Here is a 25,608-nt window from a genome sequence, read left to right on the forward strand (position 1 = left end):
ATAAAATCTTTTTGTTGTAGAAGATTTGTCAAAGTTTGTTTCAAAAAAGACTATAGTAACTAGGTTCTCAAAGACTTTGTAAAACAAAAAATACAAAGCTCAGGGCACCTAGTACAGAAAGTCTTCCAGAAATGGACTTACAAATCCATATACACAAAAAGAAATTATTATCCAACAACAATGGCTGTCAAATACAATCACTAGAGTAATACCAAGAGGAATTCCCTACAGTTCTTGTATTAGAACCACCACAACCCCAAATCTGTCAGTTGTATGAAAGTAGAAATTATTACTACCTGTCACATTAAGACATACAACCAGCAGCTGTAATATCACCAATCATACAACAGGCTGAACTTGGGAATCAAGGGTATATTCTATTCAGATCTATGGTACACTCTATCTGGAACCCAAACCTCAACCTCAGTCTCAACTGAGAACTGCCAGAACACTAGTATTGTACTGTCTGTAGTATTTGTTGTATTCAAGCCCAGACAGGGACTCAAACACAGAAACATCCTAGAAGGGAAATCTTGCAGCTGATCAAGCTGTGTCAGTATGCTTCAAGACAAGATTGACACCAAATACTTACTATATAAGGCTCATACTACTCTTGCCTACACAGAAATATTTTGACTGTTACAATGGCTATCCCTAATAGGGCAAGTAGACCAATGTACAGGAATAAAATCCACAATTGTATGATGACACCCTAACACAGTTGTAAAGACTTTACCAACTGTACTATTAGGGCTAACATCCAAACAAAACATTCCAAATAACATTTGTTACCTTAGAAGTAATGGGAGAAGCAATAATTTGTAAAACAAAAAACATCTTTACCCACAAATACAAATCTGTCCTCATTAGGTGATCAACATTAGTTAATCACTTGAGAAGGGGGCAGTGAAAGGATTCAGAAGGATTTGTAATGGTACACAATTAAGGAAACTGGAATTTGCTGCAAGACACACAGAGACTATACTAGAAATACAATCATGTGACACAACTTTAAGAATGCATACAAGCAATAATGACATATCAAATGTGCTAGGATTGACAAATCTGCAAAACAAGAAGCATACAAATAGAGAGAAATACTATACAAGTAGTAGCATACCAAATGTTATTCAATCAACTGTAACATTAACTACAACATGTGATACACAAAGGAATAAAACAAGAAAGGAAAGAAGCATCATTCAAGATACATATATACAAGATATACAACCTAACAATACACAAGGAATGTGAAGCAGCACAATTACATCTATCAATGAAAACACACTGAGAATACAAAGAAAACACAGCACAAATATTTGCTTCAATATAGAGTACTATCTGAGACAACAGAACACACAGCTGTACTGTATTGACAACCAGTCATCACAAAGGACCAACAAAGCAATATAATATTAAAGTAATATACAGAGACCACCATCTGATAATACTAGCAGGACACAAACACTATAGATCTATGGAACTTAGATCTGAAGACCCCTATGTACTCAACAAATGGTGTAAAGCAGGCAAGCCTTACACAAAGGTCATTATACTACACAGACACACAATGACAGAGCCACTCAGAACTCAGAACTAATGGTGCCAATCATGAAAAGGCTAATTAAGCTTAGCTAAGGAAAAGAAGTGCTACCAAGGAAGTAAACATAATGGCTGTGTAAGAAGCACACAGTGCAAAAGATCTAATGTAGATTACTACCTCAAAACAGAAATAGCTAACACCTCAAACACACAAAATCACTAATGCACATCCTATAGAGCATATGGTGACATACTAAAAATATTACAACATAGCACACAGACCATCTAATAAACAGAACCACTCAACTTGTAAAGAAATAGGAGGATAAAGGAATAATTAGAGTAGTATAAAAAGTGCTTCATGTATTGTGTAAAGAGCATTGTACTCAATAACAGTTTATTCAAGGACAGCTTGTGAACTAGCTGTAACCCACTCATCTCTTCCAATAAACTCTTTACACAAAAACACTACTCTATTCACCTCAAAATACAAACATGTTAAAACCACTCTTAAGGGCATTAACTCCCCTTCTACTGAGTGCAAGTACTATCAACACTCCTAGGAATATACTCCTAGTCGAGCAAAGATAGAGGCTACATTTGGGACCAGTAGTTACATGGTTAAGGACCTGCCTGTTACCTGTGAACCTACAACAAGAGGTGTAATTCCTGTACAGAAATATAGTCCATAACACTAGCTAAGTTAATACACAAATTACAAAATGTATATACTAAGTATCATTCTCAGTACTCTCAAACAAAACAAGATACTGAATGAGACAGCCTACAAACAAAAGGCAAAAGTATAGCTAAAGGCAAAACAAAGCCTTATAATAAAGTCAAATGCTACAACTATAATAAGTACAGGCATATGTCAAAAGACTGCCAAAATCCTCTAACAAGTAAAACAATAGAAGCTTGAAAGAAAAAGCATAGGTAAACAGCTACTACTTCTACTACTACTACTATACTGTCTCAACCTACACTTAATGTAATAGTATTTATTAGAGATGATAACAAAACAGTATTCATTAAAGATGTTAATGAAACACTGATACTAGAGTCTGTAATTGTAGAAGCCTTAGTATCAAGTTCCAGCAGCTTACCTGTTCAATCTGCTCTATCTGCTGAATCCACTTTATCTACTGAATCCAATGTATTTTCAGTATTCAAAGTACAAGAGGATAGTGTCATACAAGTAGACAACTTTATGAACTCATTTGACAATATGAAAGAAGTCATTAAGGAGTTTAATTACAATCCAAATGTATGTATCAATACAATACATTGTAATGATACTGAACTAATACATTGTATTAATATATTGGACTCTGGTGCAAATGTACACACTACTCTATACTTGTTCTGTCTTACAAACGTTCAGAACTCAACCCTAATAAACATTATAATTGTGAATAAATCATTATTTACACTTAGCAAAAGTAGAGTAATAACATTTAATGTAAAACTATAAGACAAAGCTAATAAGCATACTAAGGTGAATATGATTTCACTACAAAACATATACTATCATCCCAATCTGAACTTCACACTTGTTAGTAAAGTACTATTATGTAAAGCAGGATATGTTTTAATGAAAACAAACAATGAATGTATTATTTATTCTCCTACTCATACAAAGATTGGTGAAATACATGTATAAAATAACTTATATATGATAGTTTCTTATCATAATAAACAATCTATTAACACAATCACTATTGTTGATTTACATTAATGAATGGGTCATGTTAATTTTGATTACTTGTGCAAACTCATACAAGAGTATCCTGAGATTATAAGTCAAAGGATAATAGACAATAAAAATGCACAGTGTACAGATTGTATTAAAGCAAACATACAATGTAATGAAATACTAAAAATACAAATAACACCTCTTATACAATCTTATAGAGATCATCTCCATATTAATATTTAGGGACCTGCCCTAGTACAAGCTTACAGCAAGTACAAATATCTTTTTACCATTGTAGATGACACTACACAATAGGTAACTATACTACCTATATAGTATAAAAGTAATGCTTTCACTGAATATGTAAAGTATATAATAAGACTCTTTACACAGTATAGTATAAGAGTTAAAACTCTCTAAAGTGATAACAATACAGTGTTCCTAAGTAAAGACTTTACTACATATATTGAAAGTCAAGGAACAATACATAGATTAACAGTACACAATACACTACAGTAGAACAGAGTTACAGAACATATGTATAAGACTATCTTTAACAGTGTACATACATGTCTGTTATCAGTAAAGTTACCTATGAAATTCTGAATATATACAGTACAATATTAAACATTTATTCATAACAGAACACTGAGAGTTGCTATTAATTTTGCAACACTATATTACAAACAGTATAATGAACATTATCAAATAGATAATATATGAGAATTTGGTGCATATTGTATCATACAGAACGAACAAATGCATAAACTACAACCTAGAGGCTAACACACACAATGGCTAGGTTATGATAACAATAGTAAAGGTCACTTAGTGTGTCATAATAATAAAGTTACTGTCAAACACAATGTACAATTCATAGACAAACTAATGTCTAGGATTGAAGGGGAGAATAATTATAACAATGATACATCAAACAATGATGAAACTCTTTCTAATAACAATAATAAAGATAAAGAACCTGTCATACAATACTCTACACAAGAGCAAAGACTGGTTAAACAAACTATAGGTTTAAATTACAAAGACAATATAAACCTAACTATGTATCTAACAGAATTTAACAAATTCCTCAACAAAGTTTATAACAATCTATTAATGTATTACAATGCTATAACATGTATAGACAAAGAACAGTGGATCAAAGTTATGAAGGATGAAATACAGTCACTTCAACAATGAAACACATGGATATATACTATTCCCCCTACAAATACAAATATAATTGGAATGAAATTTGTCTATAAAATCAAAAGACTGGCTAACAGCTGAATAGACAAATACAAAGCACAATTTGTAGTGTAAGGATATACTCAAAAGAATGGAATAGACTTTTATTCTGACAACTTATTTGCTCCAGTAACAAAACTATCAACAGTACAATTATTGTTATCTTGGGCAGTATCTAAGAACTATGAAATACATTAGATAGATGTAAAATCCACATATCTTTACAGAGAACTAAATGAGGACAAACTCATTTATGTGAAACTGCTACCAGGCAGGCTACTTACAGATATTAAACTTGAACAGGCATTACACTTAAATAAAGCATTATACAGATTGAAACAAGCAGGTAGACAATAGTACAAGAAGATTACCAAACTACTACTTAAGATTGGATTAGAACAAGCTAATTACAATCATACTGTATTTTACAAGAAACAAAATAATAAAATGATTCTTGTAACATTTATACACATTAACAATATTATGATTATTAGCAAAAATATTACTATAATAACAGCATTTAAACATGTATTAAGACAACATGTTACATTTACTAACAGTAACAAAATATATTGGTTACTTAGTATTGAAATAAGCTAAGATAGACCTTAACAAATGATTAGCTTATAGTAAAAGTATTATATTGAAAGTATAATCAAGTGTTACTACTTTGAAAACAAAAAGGCACTACAAATGCCTATTACTCCTAGAATAGATCTATCTAACAATACAAACAATATGTACAATACAAACAAAAGTAATAATAAAACAATGCCATACATGAATATAGTAAGATTGTTAAGATATGTTGCAGACTGCACACAGCCAGACATATCTTATATTACTAGGCAATTAGCATACTACTTACAAAAGCCCTAAACACATCACTACAAAGTAGTAAAACATTGCTTTGTGTATTTAAAATATACAACAAATTGTTAGCTTCAACTTGGAAGCACAAACACCTTAAAACTATGAGGCTATTGTGATGCAGACAGACAAATGACAGAAGGACATAAAGTAATAAACAGCTACATCTTTCAATTAGCTAAATCAACCATATCTTGGTCAAGCAAACAGTAAAACCTGGTACCACTATCTGTTTATGAAGCAGAGTTGCAAGTACTAGTGTATACTACTCAAGAAGCCATTTGGCTCAAACAATTTGCTGAAGAAGTACTACAGACTGAATCAGTACCTATTACAATTTATTACAATAATCAAGGTGTAATAAAGACTGTAAAGTCTGACAAAATAATGTACAATGCTTACACTAAACATCTTGATTTACAAAAAGACTTTGTACAATGTTACATTCAAAACAATTACATTAATGTATACTATGTTCAATCACAGAACCAATTAGCAGACATCCTTACAAAGGCTCTCTATGTCCTGCAGATCAAGCATCTAAACAAACTATTAGGTATACAGTCTTAGTTCTTAATTAATGCTTGAAGGGGAGTATTAGATTGTACTCTGGATTAGGAAATCCCTAATTGCCTTATGTAGAATTACTACACTTGGAATGTCTCAGACTATTGGACTTTACTATATAGTATATAAGGTAGACACTTGCTTAATGTCTTAATAAGAGAGAGTACTTGGAGCACTCTCACTACACTTGTTAAAAGAATAGAAGTCTATTCTATTCTTTTGAGTGTATCCTTACACTACAAATTGTGCTTTGTATTTGTCTATTTAGCTATTAGCTAGTCTTTTGATTTTATAGACAAATTTTGTTCTAATTATATTTGTATTTGTAGGGGGGATAGTATATATCTATGTGTTTTATTGTTAAAGTGACTGTATTTTATCCTTCATAGCTTTAATCTACTGTTCTTTGTCTATACATGTTATAGTATTATAATACATTAATAGATTGTTATAGATTTTGTTAAGGAATTTGTTAAATTCTGTTAAATACATAACTAGGTTTATATTGTCTTTGTAATTTAAACTTATAGTTTGTTTAACTAGTCTTTACTCTTGTGTAGAGTGTTATATAACAGGTTCTTTATCTTTATTATTGTTATTAGGAAGAGTTTTATCATTGTTTGATGTATTACTATTATAATTATTCTCCCTTTCAATCCTAGACATTAGCTTGTCTATGAATTGTACATTGTGTTCAATAGTAACTTTATTATTATAGTACACTAAGTAACCTTTACTATTAGTATTATAACCTAACTATTGTGTGTATTAGCTTCTAGGTTATAGTTTATGTGTTTGTTTGTTCTGTATAATATAATATGTACTGAATTCTCATATATTATCTATTTGATAATGTTTGTTATACTGTTTATAATATAGTGTTGTAAAATTAATAGTAACTCTTAGTGTTCTGTTATGAATAAACATTTAATATTGTACTGTATATACTCAGAATTTTATAGGTAACTTTGCTAATAACAGACATGTGTGTATACTGTTAAAGATAGTCTTATGTATACATTCTGTAACTCTGTTCTACTGTAGTGTATTGTGTACTATTAATCTACATATTGTTCCTTAACTTTTAATATACATAGTAAAGTCTTTACTTAGGAACACTGTATTGTTATCACTTTAGAGGGTTTTAACTCTTATACTGTACTGTGTAAAGAGTCTTGTTGTATGCTTTACATATTCTGTGAAAGTATTACTTTTATACTACATAAGTAGTATAGTTACTCATTGTATAGTATTATCTATAATAGTAAAAAGATATTTGTACTTACTATAAGCTTGTACTAAGGCAGGTCCCTAAATGTCAATGTGGAGATGATCTCTATAATATTGTGTAAGAGGTGTTGTTCATATTTTTGGTATTTCATTGTGTTGTATGTTTGCTTTAATACAATCTGTACACTGTACATTTTTATTGTCTGTTATTCTTTAACTTATAATCTTAGGATACTCTTGTATAAGTTTGTACAAGTAATTAAAATTAACATGACTCATTTGTCAATGTAAATCAACAATAGTGATTGTGTTAATAGATTGTTTATTATAATGAGAAACTATTATATACAAGTTATTTTGTACATGTATTTTACTAATCTTTGTATGAGTAGGAGAATAAATAATACATTCATTGTTTGTTTTTGTTAAAACATATCCTACTTTATATAATAGTACTTTACTAACAAGTGTGAAGTTCAGATTAGGATGATAGTATATGTTTTGTAGTGAAATTGTATTCACCTTAGTATACTCATTAGCTTTGTCTTATAGTTTTATATTAAATGTCATTACTCTACTTTTGCTAAGTGTAAATAACAATTTATTTATAATTGTAATGTTTATTAGGGTTGAGTTCTAGACGTTTGTAAGACAGAACAAGTATAGAGTAGTGTGTACATTTGTACCAGAGTCTAATATATTAATATAATGTATTAGTTTAGTATTATTATAATGTATTGTATTGATACATATGTTTGGATTGTAATTAAACTCCTTAATGACTTCTTTTGTATTGTCAAATGAGTTCATAAAGTTGTCTACTTGTATGACACCATTCTCTTGTACTTTGAATGCTAAAAATACATTAGATTCAGTAGATAGAGTAGATTGAACAGGTAAGCTACTAGAACTTAATACTAAGGCTTCTACAATTGTAGACTCTAGCATTAGTGTTTCATTAATGTCTTTAATGAATACTGTTTCATTATTGTCTCTAATAAATACTACTACATTAAGTACAGGTTGAGACAATGTAGTAGTAGTAGTAGAAGTAGTAGCTGTTTGTCTATACTTTTTCTTTTAAGCTTCTGTTGTTTTACTCATTAGAGGATTTTGACAGTCTTTTAACATATACTTGTACTTATTACAGTTGTAGCATTTAACTTTATTATAAGGCTTTGTTTTGCCTTTAGCTACACTTTTGCCTTTTGTTTGTAGACTGTCTCATTCAGTATCTTGTTTTATTTGAGAGTACTAAGAATAGTACTTAGTATATGTGTTTTGTAATTTGTGTATCAACTTAGCTAGTGTTAGAACATCTTTCTGAGCTACTATAACTGTTAGTAGTTGATTATAATAGGTAATCTGCTTGTCCAGCATTGTTGCTACCCATCTATACTTACAAGGAGTAGTAAGGTTAATTGCTGAAATGTATGTATTGTCATTAGGGACTTTATTATGTGTAGACAACTGTCTGTAGATTTGTTCAATGTTGTCTAACATCTTATCAAACTGTAATACATGTCCTTTTACTGTAAACAATGTAGATATGTTTACAGTATGTGTCATTGTTGTTTGAATGTTGTATTGTTTAGAAAGCACCTTTATAAGACTTCTAACACTTGTATGTGTTGTGAAGTTTGTATAAATTGTATCAGTTATTGTTTTCATTATATAATGATACAAAATATTACTTGTATGTATGCTAGCATCATCAGAGGAAGGGGGATCATACTCTAGATAGTCTGAGAGCATTATGACAGTGAGTGTACTGTGTATGTATAAGTACTATATCTTGTATCCCTTCATACTAGTCAACTTTTCTGTTCCCTCAAAGAACTTTGTAACATTAGAGTCCTTCATTATAGTGTTAACAAAGGTATGTATTGTAAACAACATTGTAATGGGTTTAGGGGGAGAGGGAGGTCTAGGGCTTGGTGGGCTAGTAGGAGGCAAAGGTGTTCTGTAAGAGTGAGTGTGTAGGAGCATTCAATGGGCACTAAGGCTTATAACCTCTTAACAAGTGTAGTAGGAGTGCCCCAAGTACTCTCTCTTATTGAGACATTAAGCAAGTGTCTGCCTTATATACTACATAGTGAAGTCTGATAGTCTGAGACATTCCAAGCACAGTAACTCTACATAAGGCAATTGGGGATTTCCTAATCCAGAGTACAATCTAATATTTCTGCATCAGTACTGGAACATAATGAAGCACTGAGGGCTGTGTTTTTAGAACACATCACCAATTATAATGTTGACGAAATTGTTGCTGTTGATGAAAGTTCATGTGAACGAAATGTTTGGCTGTGTAAGAGAGCCTGGGCACTTTCAAGACTTCGGGCCTGTAGGAAACAACATTTTGCTAGAGGAAAAAGGTATGTAACATAGCTTTGCTGAGTTGAACATCTGAAGTAATAGGCAAATATGTAGGTATTCAATTCTCCCTGCAATTCATGTGGACGGTATGCTCGATTGTATGATCATTGAGGGGTCATACAATACAGCAAAGTTTTATACATTTATTGAACATCTCCTCGAGCGAATGCAGCCTTGGCCTGGACCGCGCTCCGTCATTTTGATGGACAATTTCCCCATTCACAAGGCCCCAGAGATCGAACAGTTAATCACTAGCCGGTGCGTTACAAATAGCTTGTCACATTCTTTTTTTCTAACATGGTTGTAGTGGAGTACGGTTGGAATATCTTCCTCCATATTCGCCCGACCTAAATCCCATCGAATTAGCGTTTTCGCTTCTCAAGTCAAGGCTTCGTCGGATTGATGAACATCTCAATAGCCTCAGGGACGAATATTCTATTTATGAGGACCTGTATCGGCAAGTGTTTACAATAAGTGCTGCCGACTGTCAATCGTTCTTTTATCACTGTGGATATTCTTAGCATGTATTCTTGATGGTAGGCCTCATGGTATTGTTCACAAGAAGCTGCATGTACATCAATCCATGTTCGTGTTATTTGTATTACTCTGATTGCTTTACAAGAAATTCACTGGTTGACAATGATGAATTGGGGCAATAGCATTGGTAAGACAGTGACGGTTGAACGTCTGATGTATGAAACTCCACCGGTTGACGGTGACGAATTAGAGCAAAGACGGTGACGGTTGAACGTCTGATGTATGAAACTCCATCCAGCTAAGCATCCATCTTTAGGTAACCATCATTCTTCACTTTGGCTACGTCCTCATGAGCATATGCAACCACGCGCTTGACAAGACCGATTGATGCTTCGACTTCACACTCCATAGCAAGTGAGCGCAATTCTTCGGTGGTGAGCCTCGCAACGTCGTCCAAGCGAGTGCAGCCATTTTTCTGCAAGACGAAAATGAGGGATGTGTAGGTGTGTACTGCATCGCGGCCTCGTTCAATGTGCTGCTGGCAGTAACGAAGCCAGACATCTACAGTGGGGTAATTCAAGGGACCAGAATGTGTTGGATTCGGTGGGTTGTCCTTTGGAGTCTCAGAGATACTGTCACCAGCTTCGGAATGCTTGAAACTTCTGTATTTGGTTGAGTTACACCTGGTGAGTAGGGCTGGACCAACGGTGTCGACTCTGTCGAGCAGCAGTAAAGGAAGGAGACCAAGCCTTACATCAGAGTGTATTATCAGGATTGAGACTAAAACAACACGTATGAGGTGACTTCAATTAATTGGCAGGAGCACTTGCAGGACAGTTGGAAAATTTTGGGGTGGCTCGGCAAAGTGGACGTACCTTAATATATACCAAATAGAGATGTAAATCTGTGCAACTCTCTGCAAGTGTCTGCAAGTGCTCGAACCCACTTGTTGGCACTTGCAGACGTGTCAGAGTTTGAAATAAAGAAATGTCTGACTACAACCCAACAAAAATCATGAGTAACGTGACATGGGCATTAAATGTCGATCTCTGCAAGTTCAGCTCTTCAATTTTGAGAGACTTGCATAACTCTTGGCATCTTAACTCTAAATTGCTGAAGCCCTTCTGCAAGTGTCTCTGCCAATTAATTGAAGTCGCCTATGATAAAATTCTCTGTGAATTTACAGCTGTTTTCAAAAAGGTTGGCAATTCCCATGATCATGTGATTTTTAGCACATGTTGTGTTCTAAAATGTTTTCAAAATGAAAGAAACACAAAATTCTCTATTAATTTCTATCCTATTCACTTAGAATAAAAGGTGTAAAATTAGATTAATACTATAAAAACTTAGATGTATTAAAATTTTTATAATAAAGTAAGTATTAGGCCACAAAAATGAATAGAATGCTAGGCTAGTGTAACATTCTCAATATTTTTCAAAGACAACAATTATCTAAAACACAGTCTCAACAGCTTATAAAATTCTAGTTATACTTATATAATAGTATTATAGACTATAACTACACTGTGTATAAGTTTTATAGTCTGATAAGTAACAGTTATTCCTTAATTCCATTATTGAGAAAGAAAGTATTAGACTCAAATAAATACTTATCCTTTTGACACACTCTGTAACATGTTACAGCAGTTTTCAAAATTGTTGTCACACGTGTGATTCGTGATTTTCGTCACACTAAGTACACTCAAATACAAAATCTACTATAATTCAACTAATACTTAACCAAATTACATGATCTAAGTTGTAAAAATTATGTTTTTAAACTAACTTTCATATTCCAGGAAAACTAAAGTGAAATGAGCAAAAATTGAGTAAGATACAACACAAAATGTGAGTTTTCCCTATATTTCTTGTATATGAGTTTTCCTGGCCCCAAAATTGATTGTACAATACTATAAGCTAATCTAAATGATGAATATTACTTTATTATTAATTTACATATTGAATTATAACTAGGGTACAGAGTATACATATAAGTATAATACATATTTAAGTTTGCTAAAAATGAGCATTTTCCCCTAACCTCTCTACAGTCAGGGAAGCTTCTCCTGAGTACTATTCATGTTTATAAATCCATTCCAAATAAATTAGACTGGTTTTAAGCACTTTTAATAGTTTTAGCATGGATTTCTAGTCTAGATTAAGTAGTAAGTCATTATTATACATATTACTTTAACAGTACTTCTCTGACTTATAAAACTATACTATAACTTATAAAAGTGCTCATATCTGATATGTTTTGGTTAGAGTGAATTTACAAACATAAATAGTACTCAGGAGAAGCTTCCCTGACTGTAGAGAGGTTAGGGCAAAATGCACATTTTTAGCAAACTTAAATATGTATTATACTTATATGTATACTCTGTACCCTAGTTATAATTCAATATGTAAATTAAAAATAAAGTAATATTCATCATTTAGATTAGCTTATAGTATTGTATAATCAATTTTGGGGCCAGGAAAACTCATATACAAGAAATATAGGGAAAACTCACATATTGTGTTGTATCTTACTCAAATGTTGCCCAATTTACTTTGTTTTTTCTGGAATTTGAAAGATAATTTAAAAATATAATTTTTACAACTTAGATCATGTAATTTGGTTAGGTATTAGTTGAATTATAGTAGATTTTGTATTTGAGTGTACTTAGTGTGACGAAAATCACGAATCGCGCGTGTGACAACAATTTTGAAAACGGCTGTAATAGGTACAGAGTGAACCTGGAGTTGTGCCAAATCAGGTACCTGCTAGTATGAGCTCCAGGCTTTTGGACGTTAGTACGAGACGTCGCAAAACACAGCATTTTACAACGGCGCAAGTGTAGCTGTACGAGCACCTCCGTCATCTTCAGCTTTTCCGCTCTGTTGTCGATCGAAGGAGATCGTGCCGAGCGACGAACTTAGCGTCGGAGGACTGGCCAGTGCTGAGGAAGGTAGGAAGCACGCATCGGACGACTGGTCAATTCCAGGAAGGAGGTGTGGGGAGGCACGCCATGACCACAGGGCAAAGTGCAATTTGATCCTGTCTTATCTGTTGTGCACCCAGTCCTGGCATCCGATGCTCTGAGTTGACTGAACACGTCTTGACGTTTGACAAGGTATAAGGAGAAGATTCTATTTTCGCACGTTTTCATATCGGTGAGTCTGGTAGTGTCTGGAGGGAGGTATGACAAAATGGAAGGCGAAATCGTTCAAGCTCTTCATCTGCGTTGTATATTTCCTGAACAGCGGTTGGCTGTTGCCTTTTGCAGATCTGATTGTTTTCGCCTTGGTCTGCGTGTTGTTGCTTCCTACCAGCATCCTCCCTTTTGCATTCTCCGTTACGACAGCATCTACTGTAGGACATAGAATCAATGGTTTCAAGTGTATGATTCTCAGCCGCGTCAATATGTTATTGAAGAGAATGGACAAGCTGAGACTGGCGCATCGATATAGGTTTCTTCTTAGACGCTTTTGACGACTCTGAACATTTCGAGCCAGGAAACAAAAACAAAAACAAAAAAGCTCTACGAACAAATTGGGGTACCATGACTGTCTCCATCCTCATCATTGTACTCTATGCTCATTCGCTGAGGCAAAGTCCGGCAGGACAAGGATTTTCAATTCTAAGCATCTATTTTATTTATCTTACCACGCTGCGCCTTCTTCATACTTACGAGTTATTGGCTTTACAAGCCCGCTTCCTTTACTGTGCGTGATGACAGACCAGCAGGAGCAGGCTTACAGCCCTGCTTTTTTCTGACTTGCTCAAACAAAGGCCAATTTTTTTATGCCACCAAGCGGATGACTCACATATATAACAAAATAATACTGTATAATATAAGTGCAATGCCAGTAAAGTACACAGATGGATGAGAGTAATTTTTGCGAACTACACGAAGACGTCATCAGCTAAGGAGTGAGAAAAAGTGATTAAATACAGAATTCTAGCAATACAGAGGTACATAAAAAGAATGGAAATACTAGTCAAAGCCATACATCCGGATTGAAACATTCCTGCCAATGCTCACCATGTGCAACATCCTTGAAATTCAACTTTGTGGAAAATTCGCAACTGAAGACAGCGATGTTCTGTGGTCGCCAGAGAGTCGGGCGGATGTCAGGAGGAAGCCATAAGAGCAACTCGCCTTGAGGACCTAACACCCATCCGTTGTCCGCAAGGGTCCAACTTGCAAAGTCATCGTCGACGTCTTGTATGCTGGAGCATGCGGCAACCACATTACCTTGCAGCGTTCTGGTCGTTAAAGAATAGCCTTCTTTGCCTGGTACAGTCCAGATACGTATTGTTGCGTCAAAAGAGCAGGAGACAATATGCGAACTATCTGGTGAAAATGCAATGCAGGTGATCGGACTGGTGTGCCCTTTGTATGGATTAGAAACAATATGTCCGTTGCATGCATCCCATAAAATAATTGACCGATCGTATGACCCGGAAACGATGTAAACCCCGTTAGGTGAAAACACAACGGACGTGACTATGTCGCTGTGCCCCTTCAGTGGTCCGAACTCAATCTGGCTACTCTGCATATGACGGATAACGATATCATCGTCCGAACTGCGCGAGGCGATACACATCCCATCAGGAGAGAAGGCAAGTGGCGCAAAATACTGTTGAGTGCTGTCCTCGGGTGCTTTGAAAGGTCCGGAAACACATTTCCCGCTTTCGGTGTTCCAAACAATGACATCATTGTCGCCAGACGCCGACGCGATAAGCGTACCATCTGGTGAGAAGGCGACAGTGCCGATCGCTGTGTTGTGCACTTGATCAGATTGAGCAATCATGTTTCCGTTTTCGGCGTTCCAGATGATGATGGTTCTGTCACTGGAGCCGGAGACAATACGTGTACCATCAGGAGAGAACGCGACTGAAGTTACAGTATCCAAGTGTCCTTTGAGCGGCTCAAATGTCATCTTGCCGCTGTTTACGTCCCAGATAATGACACGCTCATCGCGAGAACCAGAGACAATTCGTTTACCATCAGACGAAAAGGCAACAGAATTAACAAAGTGTCGATGTCCTTCAAACAGCACGGAAGCTATTTGCCCGGTGCTAGCGGACCAGAGTCTCACTGCTTTATCATTAGAGCCCGATGCTACCCAACTGCCATCTGGAGAGAAAGCAACGCACATGACTGCTTCTGTGTGCCTTGCAGAAGAGTCTGGAGCAATTTTGCCAATCGATGCGTCCCAGAGTCTGACAGTCTTGTCATTGGATCCTGAGACAATGCGTGATCCATCAGGCGAGAAGGCAACGGAACGCACTACATGTGCATGACCAGTATATGGACCAGAAACAATGTCACCACTCTTCACGTCCCGTACTACGATTGTGCTATCTGCACATCCTGACAAAACACGCCTTCCGTCAGACGAAAATGCGACAGAGTTAACAAGGTTCGAATGCAGAAATGGGCCCGCGACGACTTTCCCACTCTCCACGTCCCAGACTCTCACTGTGTAATCATACGAGCCAGAGACGATGCGCCTATCATCGCGCGAGATTGCCACAGAGTTGACTTCATCTGTGTGCCCGACGAAAGGATTGCCAATGGCCTGCCCTGTCATCGCGTCCCAGACTCGAATTGTCTTGTCATGTGAGCCCGAAATGATTCGCTTCCCATCAGAGGAGAAGACGACAGAACATACAGCAGCCGTATGTCCCTCGAGAACATGAATAGTGGACCCGCTCTTGACGTCCCACACTCTTATTATTGTATCCTCAGAGCCTGAAACAATGTGCGTTCCTTCTGGCGAGAAAGCAACAGTATTTACACCCTTAGTACGCCCTGTAAATGGTCCTGAGACCACCTCCCCCGACTCAACGTCCCAGATCGCGACTGTCCCGTCCCATGACCCAGAGACGATGCGATGCCTGTTTGATGAGAATGCGACAGACATGACCCCGGATCCGTTCTCTTCCAAAAACTCGCATAACACCTCACCGCTCTCAACGTCCCAGACTTTAGCTGTTCCGTCCCAGGAGCCCGACGCGACGCACTTCCCATCAGGTGAGAATGCGACGGACCAAACAATGTCCGAATGTCCCTCTAGCACTTTCAACCACAGCGGCTGACGTTTCGTCCCTATTCGATCGACTACTAACACCCGCGATGTCTGCCTCGAGTAATGGGCTGCCACTTTCGAATCGTCCTTCATGAGTGGGAGCATGGAGACGTAGATGTGTGGCGTGCTTTCAGTCATGGGCACGGCGAATGTAGAGGTGAGTCTGCTAGCATCCTTCAGGAACGATGAAATGTCCGAATCATGCTTCTAGACAAGGATCAGCGCTTGTACAGTATATAAGCCGGCTGTACTCACCCCAGACCATGCAGCGGCGTCCAGAAGCGCTCGGCTCGCAGTTCGACTGACCTGACCTAGCAGACTGAGGATCTCGGACCAGTATAGCAGGCGTTCATACGCGAAGGTCCTCAGTTCGCCCAACAATTCGTGCGAGAACGGAGCCTCAGAAAGGTGATGTGCCCAGTATTTACATGCATATTGCAGATGCAGCGGTACCTTCTCGCTGATGCGCTCATCGATCCCGTCGACCTCCTTGTTGTACATGAAAGACGAGTCGAGACCGCACATATTAAAATGAAGCATATCCTTCATGACGATAAAGCAACGCATAGCAATGGCGGACTGCTGGGAGGATTTGTCGATGAACCACGGTCCGGATAAACAGTCAACAGGCCTTTGACCATAAGACGGTACGTAATGGGTTCGGCACGGTATGGAGCAGGGCGCTGACAGGAGATAGTCTGCGAATGATGTATGGAAAAGATGTACAGGTCGACCAGGGGCATACGCAACTACGCTCTGCAGTTTCGAAAGAATTAGGCGTGATGAGTTTTGGCTCGATAACCCTAGGATTGCGTCAATCGTGGTGTCTGATAGTGGTGTATTGCTCAAAAGAATGAGACCAAATATCTGAGAGAAGCGTGTGAGAGACGAAGGGTATCGTTCTGAAACAACTCCAGAATTCCTAAGCACAGATTCGTACAACCGTTCAAGGCCACTTAGCAAATGCGACGCCCCAACAATACTCTCGAGTTCTTCCAGTGGGCTAGGGTTGTCCTTGACTAGCTTGATTGCCGTCGATGCCCAAATGAAGAGGCCCTGGGATGCGTCCACAAGGCGTTTCCGATACGTATCCCATTCATTCGGTATCTCGAGTCCCAAATCCTCGAAAATCACTTTTATTTCGTGATCAATGTATTGCAGAACATCTCGTCGGCTAGTATCCGAGCCCGAATCTAAGGCAAGTTCGTGCACAGATTTATTTGCATTTGATGACAATACCGCATTGATGTCAGCCTCAGGCCTGCTCGTAATGAGGAATCGGAAACAGGAAGGTAACCTCCCAATTTCTCGTTTCAAGAGCGACATCAATGTTCTCCGTGATTCAGGAGTACCACATTCATCCAATGCATCGAGGACAATGATAGTAGGACCCTGCATATCCTCTCTTGCTGCCATGAGTGGTTCATAAATGAGCCTCTTGAACTGCATCTCAGCGACAGCCTCAACGATACGTTCACTTCTTTGAATAGCAGACTCGACTTGCTTCGCAATAGAAGAATCGAACAAGGCGAGCTGGAATGCAATCGTCCGGAAGGTAGACATGAGCTGATCCTCAGCACCATCCACTCGGTTGAAAAACAGGAATGCACCAAGACACGACATTTCACGACAGTACTCCGCAATCGTCGTCGCAACTGTACTCTTTCCGGACCCTGCCACGCCGCGTAACCACAGGATGTTTTGTTCTGTGCCCGATAAAAGCCAATCCATGATTTCGTTCAGGACTTCTATCCGCGTATCTTCGAGGCATCGACCACGCTTGAATGCATTCATGTCATTCGGGCAGAGCATATCCTTAAAATCTAACCGAAGCCTGCTCAGTCCGTGGACTCAATAGTATACTCTTCCACTTACGCATATCATCAACTTTATCCGAGATTCGTGCGGAAACAAATGCGGTCTGTAGAACGATGCCTTGTTCGAGCGACCTCTTAAGATCACCGAAATGCCCGATAAACTCGTCAACTTTTGGCCGACTCGTTTTGAGCATCCGTTCTGGCGTAGAAATTGGTTACTCGTTGAATTCCGTATTAAAAGGTTAACATACGCGGAAAGTTCTGATTGGTATAGTGGAGGACAAATCTACAGCACTCGATTGTCTGCTGCGAGAGACTTTTGATTGTCCGCTTCATCCTCTCAATTTTGTTAGGAAGTGATTTGACATCAGTGACAAAATCGTAAGTGTCCTCCATGAGATAGACCAAATCGACGAGTTTTCTATCTGTCTCAATCTGGTGAGATACAGCCTAGAAATACATGAGTCTAGATGTTCAGACGGTATCAGATTGGAGCAAAGGCACCTTGTACAAGGCTGACGCCAACTGCCAAGCTGCATTCACATACGGATGAACCTATCGTTTATGAGCAAACTCTGCCGAAGCCATAACACCTCAAAGACGCACAGTGGATAACTTATCAATTACGTTAACAAGTACTCCTGTCTTTTCAACGAGTGCCAATAGAGACTTCCCCAGATCCCTTCCTTTATTTAGCGTTGACAGGCATTGTGTCACCGAATCATTGGGCCCGGTAGAGTGGTCCACTCTATGTACTGCCTCAATTGCAGTATTGACATCAGAGCTGAGATCCACAGATGTGCTGGTCGCATTCAGCAGATGAATGACCACAGTGGGCTTTCCATAATTCCTCCCCGCGGGTGAGTCGAGAGGAAGATGAGCTGGGATTGGCGTACGGTAAGCAATTTGTAGACAAAAAGGGAAAGTAAAAACACACCCGGCCCATTGATACATCTTCCAGACAACTCGTTGAGTTCAATGTCGATCGAACCGATGCAAACGTCACCTCGAACTAGGATAGATGATTTATGTAGGACCTTGATCGAAACGGTCTCAGAGGCATCAACTGGTGGACTATGTTGTTGAGGTGAGCTCTCACTTTCGAATCAGAGTATATGGTGAGCGTACAACGACAAGGTCTCGTCCCAAGCGTGATATTTATCCTTGATCGTGTGTGTCTTCTCAATTATACCGCCGAGACGTATTTCGATATAGAGATTTGGTTTCCTATGAAATGGCACGTCCCACTGAAGATCGTCGACACGGATCACTTGGATTTAGGAGTATATCAATGCTCTCGCCTGGTGCACTCGAGTCGTGTGAATAAACGCACCCTTGAAGTTGAGCATTGCACTCATGGTGGAAGTGCGCAAGGAGAGATAGAAGATACACATACACACTGTGCCCTCTACCCAGCATTGCTTCGATCTAGGTCATGTGGATTGGAAGCATGATAGACGCTCAATGTCAAGTATCCGGTCCGTCTAAAAGTCACCTCGACCTGTACAGTGTACTGTCTCGAATTAAATAGTGAATTGTTCGTCACGTGTGTAATTGCCTCAGCTAAGTGTCTGTCTCGTGACTCGTCTCGACTCCAGTCGATCGCGACGTAGCCATGCGATCAGATCGGAATACCATGACTATGTCTATCCTCCTCCTTGTGTTCCTTTGCGGAAGCAAAGTCAGGTAGGACAAGTATCTTCAAATCCCTTAAAGCATTTGATTATTTATCTTGCCATACTGTGCGTTCTCGATATTTACGAGAGTTATTGGCTTTACCAGCCTCTTCCTTTGCTTTGTGCATTGACGGACCAGTACATGACACAGATTACAACTGTGCTTTTTCTGACTTGCCTGAACAAAAGCCAATTCTTTTTTATGCTACCAAGCGGATGACTTATTAAGTAACACAATAATAGAATATGATATAAGTGCAATGCCAGTACAGTATACAAATAGACGAGATCGATTTGCAAACCACACAAAGAAGTCTTCAGCTAAGGAGAGACAAAAGTGTTTAAATATAGAATGCTGGCAATACCAGAGATACATAGAAAGAATGGAAACACCAGTCAAAGCAATACATCCGGATTGAAACATTCCTGCCAACGCTTTCCATGTGCAACGCCCTTGAATTTCAGCTTCGTGGAAAATTCACAACTGAAAACGGCCGTGTTTTGTGGCCGCCAGAGAGTTGGACGAATGTCGGGAGGAAGCCATAACAGCAACTCGCCTTGAAAACCTAATACCCATCCATTGTCTGTAAGTGTCCAACTTGCAAAGCCATCGTCAACGTCTTGTATGTTGGGGCATGAGGCAACCGCCTTGCCATGCAAACTTCTGGTCGTTAAAGAATAGCCTTCTTTGCATGGTACAGTCCAGATACGTATTGTTGCGTCAAAAGAGCAGGAGACAATACGCAAACCATCTGGTGAAAAGGTGACGCAAGTAATACCACCAGAATGTCCATTGTACAACTCGGAAATGTTATTCCCATCACTCGCATCCCGTAAAATAACCGTCCGGTCGTATGACCCGGAAACGACGTATTTCCCGTCAGGCGAATACACAACAGACGTGACTATGCCTTTATGTCCCTTCAGTGGTCCCGACTTGATCTGGCCACTCTGCACGTCACGAATAATGATATCATTGTGTGATCTACGCGACACAATACATCTCCCGTCAGGAGAGAGGGCAAGTGGTACAAAGATCCGTAAGGTGCTATCTTGAGGCGCTTTGAAGGGTCCGGAAACACATTTCCCGCTTTCGGCATTCCAGATGATGACATCGTTGTCGACAGACGCCGATGCAATAAATGAGCCATCCGGTGAGAAGGCAACAGTAAAGATCGCAGTCGTGTGCAGTTGTTCAGATTGGGCAATCGTGTCTCCGTTCTCACCGTTCCAGATAATGATGGTTCTGTCACTAGAGCCGGAGACAATACGTGTACCATCAGGAGAGAAGGCGACGGAATTGACAGCACTTGTATGCCCTTTGAGCGGCTTAAATGTCATCTCACGGCTGTTTATGTCCCAGACAATAACAGTATTATCTTCAGAGCCAGAGACAATCTGTCTACCATCACGCCGAAAAGCCACGGAGTTGACATCATGAGTATGTCCCTCAAATGGAACGGAAACAGCTTCTGCAGTATTAGCATCCCAAATTCTCACTGTTTTATCATTAGCACCTGACGCTATCCATCTGCCATCTGGAGAAAACGCAACGGCCATGACTGCTGCTGTGTGCCAGGTAGAAGACGAGGATACAATTTTGCCCATGCGTGTCTCCCAGAGCCTGACAGTCTTGTCATCGGATCCCGAAACGACTTGTGACCCATTAGGGGAGAAGGAAACGGAACGAACAATGTCTGTGTGACCAGTGAATGGACCAGAAACAATGTCACCGCTCTCCACGTCCCAGACGACAGTTGTGCGGTCGCCGGATCCTGACACGACACGCTTACTGTCAGACGAAAATGCAACAGAAGTAACAGTGTCTGAATGCTGAAACGGGCCCGCAACGACTTTCCCGCTCTCCACGTCCCAGATTCTCACTGTGTAATCATCCGAGCCAGAGACGACGTACTTGTCGTCGGGCGAGATTGCCACAGAGTAGACTTCGTCGGTGTGTCCTACGAAGGGCCCACCAATGGCCTGTCCAGCCTCTACGTCCCAGACTCGAAGCGTCTTATCGTGTGAGCCCGAAATGATTCGCTTCCCATCAGAGGAGAATGCGACAGAACGTACAGCAGCCGTATGCCCTTCGAGAACATGAACAGCGGACTCGCTCTTGACGTCCCACACTCTTATTGTTGTATCCTCAGAGCCTGAAGCAATGTGCGTTCCTTCTGGCGAGAAAGCAACAGTATGTACACCCTTAGTATGCCCTGTAAATGGTCCTGAGACCACCTCCCATGACTCAATGTCCCAGATCGTGACTGTCCTGCCCCACGACCCAGAGGCGATGCGACGCCCGTCTCGCGAGAATGCGACAGACATGACGGCGGCTCGAGTCTCTTCAAAGAATTCGCATAGCACCTCGCCACTCTCAATGTCCCAGATTCTGGCTGTTCCGTCCCAGGAGCCCGACGCGACACACTTCCCATCAGGTGAGAATGCGACGGACTGAACACCGCGCGAATGTCCCTCTAGCACTTTCAACCACAGCGGCGGCCGTTTCGTCCCTATCCGATCGACTACTACCATCCGAGATGTCTGTTTCGAGTAGTGGGCTGCTACCTTCGAATCGTCCTTCATGAGCGGGAGCATGGAGACGTAGATGTGTGGTGTGCTTTCGGCTATAGGGATGGCAAATTCGGAGGCAAGTGTGCTGGCATCCTTTAGGAACGACGAAATGTCTGAATCATGCTGCTAGACAAGAATTATCGCCAGTACACAACTGAACTCGATGTTGCTCACCTCGGACCACGCAGCAGCATCCATGAGCGCCCGGCCCGCGACACTATGCACCAGGCCTTTTAGGCTAATCACCTCAAACCAATATAGCAGCCGCCTACGTGTGAACGATGTTAGCTCGTCTAACAGCTCGGGTGAATACGGCGCATCGATGAGGTGCTGTGCCCAGTACACGCACACATATTGCAGATGCAGTGGTAACGTTTCGTTGATTCGGTCCTCAATCCTAGTGACATTTTTGTTGCGTATGAAAGACGATTCGAGACCACACATGTCAAAATGAAGCATATCCTTCATGACGACAAAGCATCGCGTCGCAATAGCTGATTGCTGAGAGGTTTTGTTAATGAACCATGGATCGGATGGACATTCGGAAGAGTTCTCATGCTCGCGGCACGGTTGGGAACAGGGCGTGGATAACAGGTAGTCGGCGAATGACGTGTGGAGTACATGAACGGGTTCGCCTCGTCTGAATACAAGTACACTGCCGAGCTTCGACAGAATTTCACGCGATGGTTCGGTGGACGACAAACCGAGGATTGCATCGATCATCGTATCTGAAAGCGGAACGCGACTGAGTAGGACAAGGCCTAAGACTTGCACAAAGTGAGCTATAGAAGACAAATCATCCACTCCAATAACTCCAGAGTTCCTCAGGACCGAATCATATAATTGGTCAAGACCCTTTAGTCGATGAGATGCATTGACGAGCTCTTCAAGCTTTCGAAACCTGCGGGGACTCTCTAAGACAAGCTTGATGGCAGTCGACGCCCATATAAATAATCCTTCCGAGGCATCGGCTAGATTTCTTATCTTTGTATCCCATTGCCAGCTCTCCGGGATGGATATATCTGCATCTGCTATGACATTTCGCATCTCCTGGTCAACATAGTGTAGAACATCGCGCCTGCTCTCTGCCGATCCTGAATCCAGCGCGACCTCATAAACTAAGTTTGGGCGATTCGACAATGCTTTGTTGATATCATCCTCTGGCCGGCTCGTAATGAGGAATCGGAAATTGGAAGGTAGCTTTCCGAACTCCTTTTGCAGGAGCGACATCAATTTTCGTCGAGCGATTGGCGTGCCACATTCATCCAACGCGTCGAGGATGATGACGACCGGACCCTGCATCTCATCTCTTGTTGCTTTGAGTGGTTCTAACAGAAGCCTATTGAACTGCACTTCCGCAACAGCCTCGCTGATTTGGTTGGCCTTCTGAATAGCAGTTTCGATGTGCCTCGCAATAGACGAGTCAAATAAGGCAAGTTGGAATGCAATCGTCCGGAAAATAGAGGTGAGCTGATCCTCAGCACCATCCACCCGGTTGAAAAACAGGAATGCACCAAGGCACGACATCTCACGACAGTACTCCGCAATGGTCGTCGCAATCGTGCTTTTTCCAGATCCCGCGACGCCGCGCAACCATAGGACGTTTTGCTCCGTGTCTGATAAAAGCCAATTCATGATTTCGTTTAGAACCTCTATCCGTGTATCTTTGAGGCATCGACCACGCTTAAATGCATTCATGTCATTTGGACAGAGCATATCCTTGAAATCTAATCGAAGCCTGCTTAGTCTGTGGACTCAATAGTAAACTGTTCCACCTACGCATATCATTGACTTTATCAGAGATTCGCGCGGAAACAAGTGCAGTCTGTAGAGCAATGCCCTGTTCGAGCGATCTTTTAAGATCTCCGAAACGCCCGATAAACTCGTCTATTTTTGGCCGGCTCATCTGGAGCATCCGTTCTGATGCAAAAGTTAGTTGCTTGCCGAATTTTGCATTATAAAGTCAACATACGCGGGAAGTTTCGATTAGTATAGTGCAGGACAAATCTGCAGCACTCGATTGTCTGCTGCGAGAGACTTTCGATTGTCCGCTTCATTCTCTCGATTTTATTAGGAAGTGATTTGACATCAGTGACAAAATCGTAAGTATCCTCCATGAGATAGACCAAATTGACGAGTCCGTTATCAGTCTCAATCTGGTGGGACGCGGCCTGGAAATACATAAGTCTAGGTGTTCAGCCCGTACCAGGGATCAAAGGCACCTTGTACAGCGCCGACACTAGCTGCCAAGCTGCATTCACATACGGATGGACCTATTGTTGATGAGTAAACTCTGCCGATCCATAGCACGTCAGGGACGTACCGTGGATAACTTATCGATGACATTGACAAGCACTCCTGTCTTTTCAACCAGCGCCAATAGAGACTTCCCCAGATCCCTACCTTCAAAAACCATCGATGGACATTGGTTCACCGAACCATGAGGCTCAGTAGAGTGGTCCAGTCCATGTGCTGCCTCAACTGCAGTATTGACATCAGGGCTGAGATCCACAGATGTGATGGTTGCATCCAGTAGATGAACGACTAGGGCTGGCTTTCCATAATTCCTCCCTGTGGGTGAGTCGAGGGGAAGATAAGCTGGGATCAGCGTATGGTGAGCAACTTACAGGATGAAAGGGTGAGTAAAAACACACCCGGCCCGTTGATACATCTTCCGGATAACTCGCTGAGTTCAATGTTGATTGAGCCAATGCAAGTATCGTCTCGAAATGGAATTGCTGATTTATGCAGGACCTTGACCGAAATGATCGCGGATGGATCTGCTGTCGAGCTATTGCTGACGTGAAAAATTGCTGACGTCAATACAGTGTGGATGATACACATACAACGACAAAGTCTCGTTCCAAATATGCGATTTATCCTTGATCGTGCGCGTCTTCCGAAGAAAACCGCCAAGACCTACTTCAACACAGAGATTCGGAATTTTGCTGTGCAATGAACGATCCCACTGCAGACCGTCGACGCGGATCACTAGGAGGCATATCGATGTTAAATCCCAGTTGTGGAATTGAGTTGACAAACGCACCCTTTAAGTTGAGCGTTGCATTCATGGTGGAAGTGGGTTATGAAGCATGCCTGTAAATAGGACCCTTGACCCAGCGTCCGCCTGTATACGTCCCATTGATTTGAAGCATGATAGACGCCCACTGCCATAGTGTCTAATTTGCTTGCGCTGTGATAAAGAAAGTGAGTCACGCGTTGCATCGCACGTGCTCAATTGCCCTCTCAATGATATCGATCAACTGTTGACTGTAATCTGAGATGACTCTGAGGTGAAGGAACCTGCAGTCATTCTTACTTAGTTGACACAACATTGTGTATCCTACGTTACAACGTAAATTTAGAGAGAGCTTATCATGTACAATTTTCAGTCTTAATCCCGATGAAGCACCCTTATGTAAGGCTTGCTGTCGCACGAGCCTTCGAAGCAGAA

The 25,608-nt window shown here is 40.2% G+C and overlaps 2 protein-coding genes across 2 annotated transcripts; both read right to left on the reverse strand.

The window, feature by feature from the left end:
* Window positions 1-10,304: 10,304 nt before the first annotated feature.
* On the reverse strand, window positions 10,305-19,262 carry FOMMEDRAFT_160317 (WD40 repeat-like protein; the record flags this gene model as incomplete). Its single annotated transcript, XM_007270079.1, has 12 exons — window positions 10,305-10,755; window positions 12,834-12,979; window positions 13,151-13,356; window positions 14,035-16,294; window positions 16,343-17,910; window positions 17,963-18,103; window positions 18,156-18,354; window positions 18,409-18,459; window positions 18,511-18,785; window positions 18,842-18,978; window positions 19,033-19,174; window positions 19,238-19,262. The coding sequence occupies 12 exons, from the start codon at window positions 19,260-19,262 to the stop codon at window positions 10,305-10,307; spliced, it is 5,601 nt and encodes a 1,866-aa protein (XP_007270141.1).
* Window positions 19,263-19,976: 714 nt separating this feature from the next.
* Window positions 19,977-25,225, reverse strand: FOMMEDRAFT_160318 (WD40 repeat-like protein; the record flags this gene model as incomplete). Its single annotated transcript, XM_007270080.1, has 9 exons — window positions 19,977-22,280; window positions 22,329-23,881; window positions 23,934-24,074; window positions 24,127-24,325; window positions 24,377-24,427; window positions 24,478-24,752; window positions 24,809-24,945; window positions 25,001-25,145; window positions 25,201-25,225. The coding sequence occupies 9 exons, from the start codon at window positions 25,223-25,225 to the stop codon at window positions 19,977-19,979; spliced, it is 4,830 nt and encodes a 1,609-aa protein (XP_007270142.1).
* Window positions 25,226-25,608: the final 383 nt, after the last annotated feature.

The sequence above is a fragment of the Fomitiporia mediterranea genome, assembly GCF_000271605.1.
Source record: "Fomitiporia mediterranea MF3/22 unplaced genomic scaffold FOMMEscaffold_11, whole genome shotgun sequence".
NCBI lineage: Eukaryota > Fungi > Basidiomycota > Agaricomycetes > Hymenochaetales > Hymenochaetaceae > Fomitiporia > Fomitiporia mediterranea.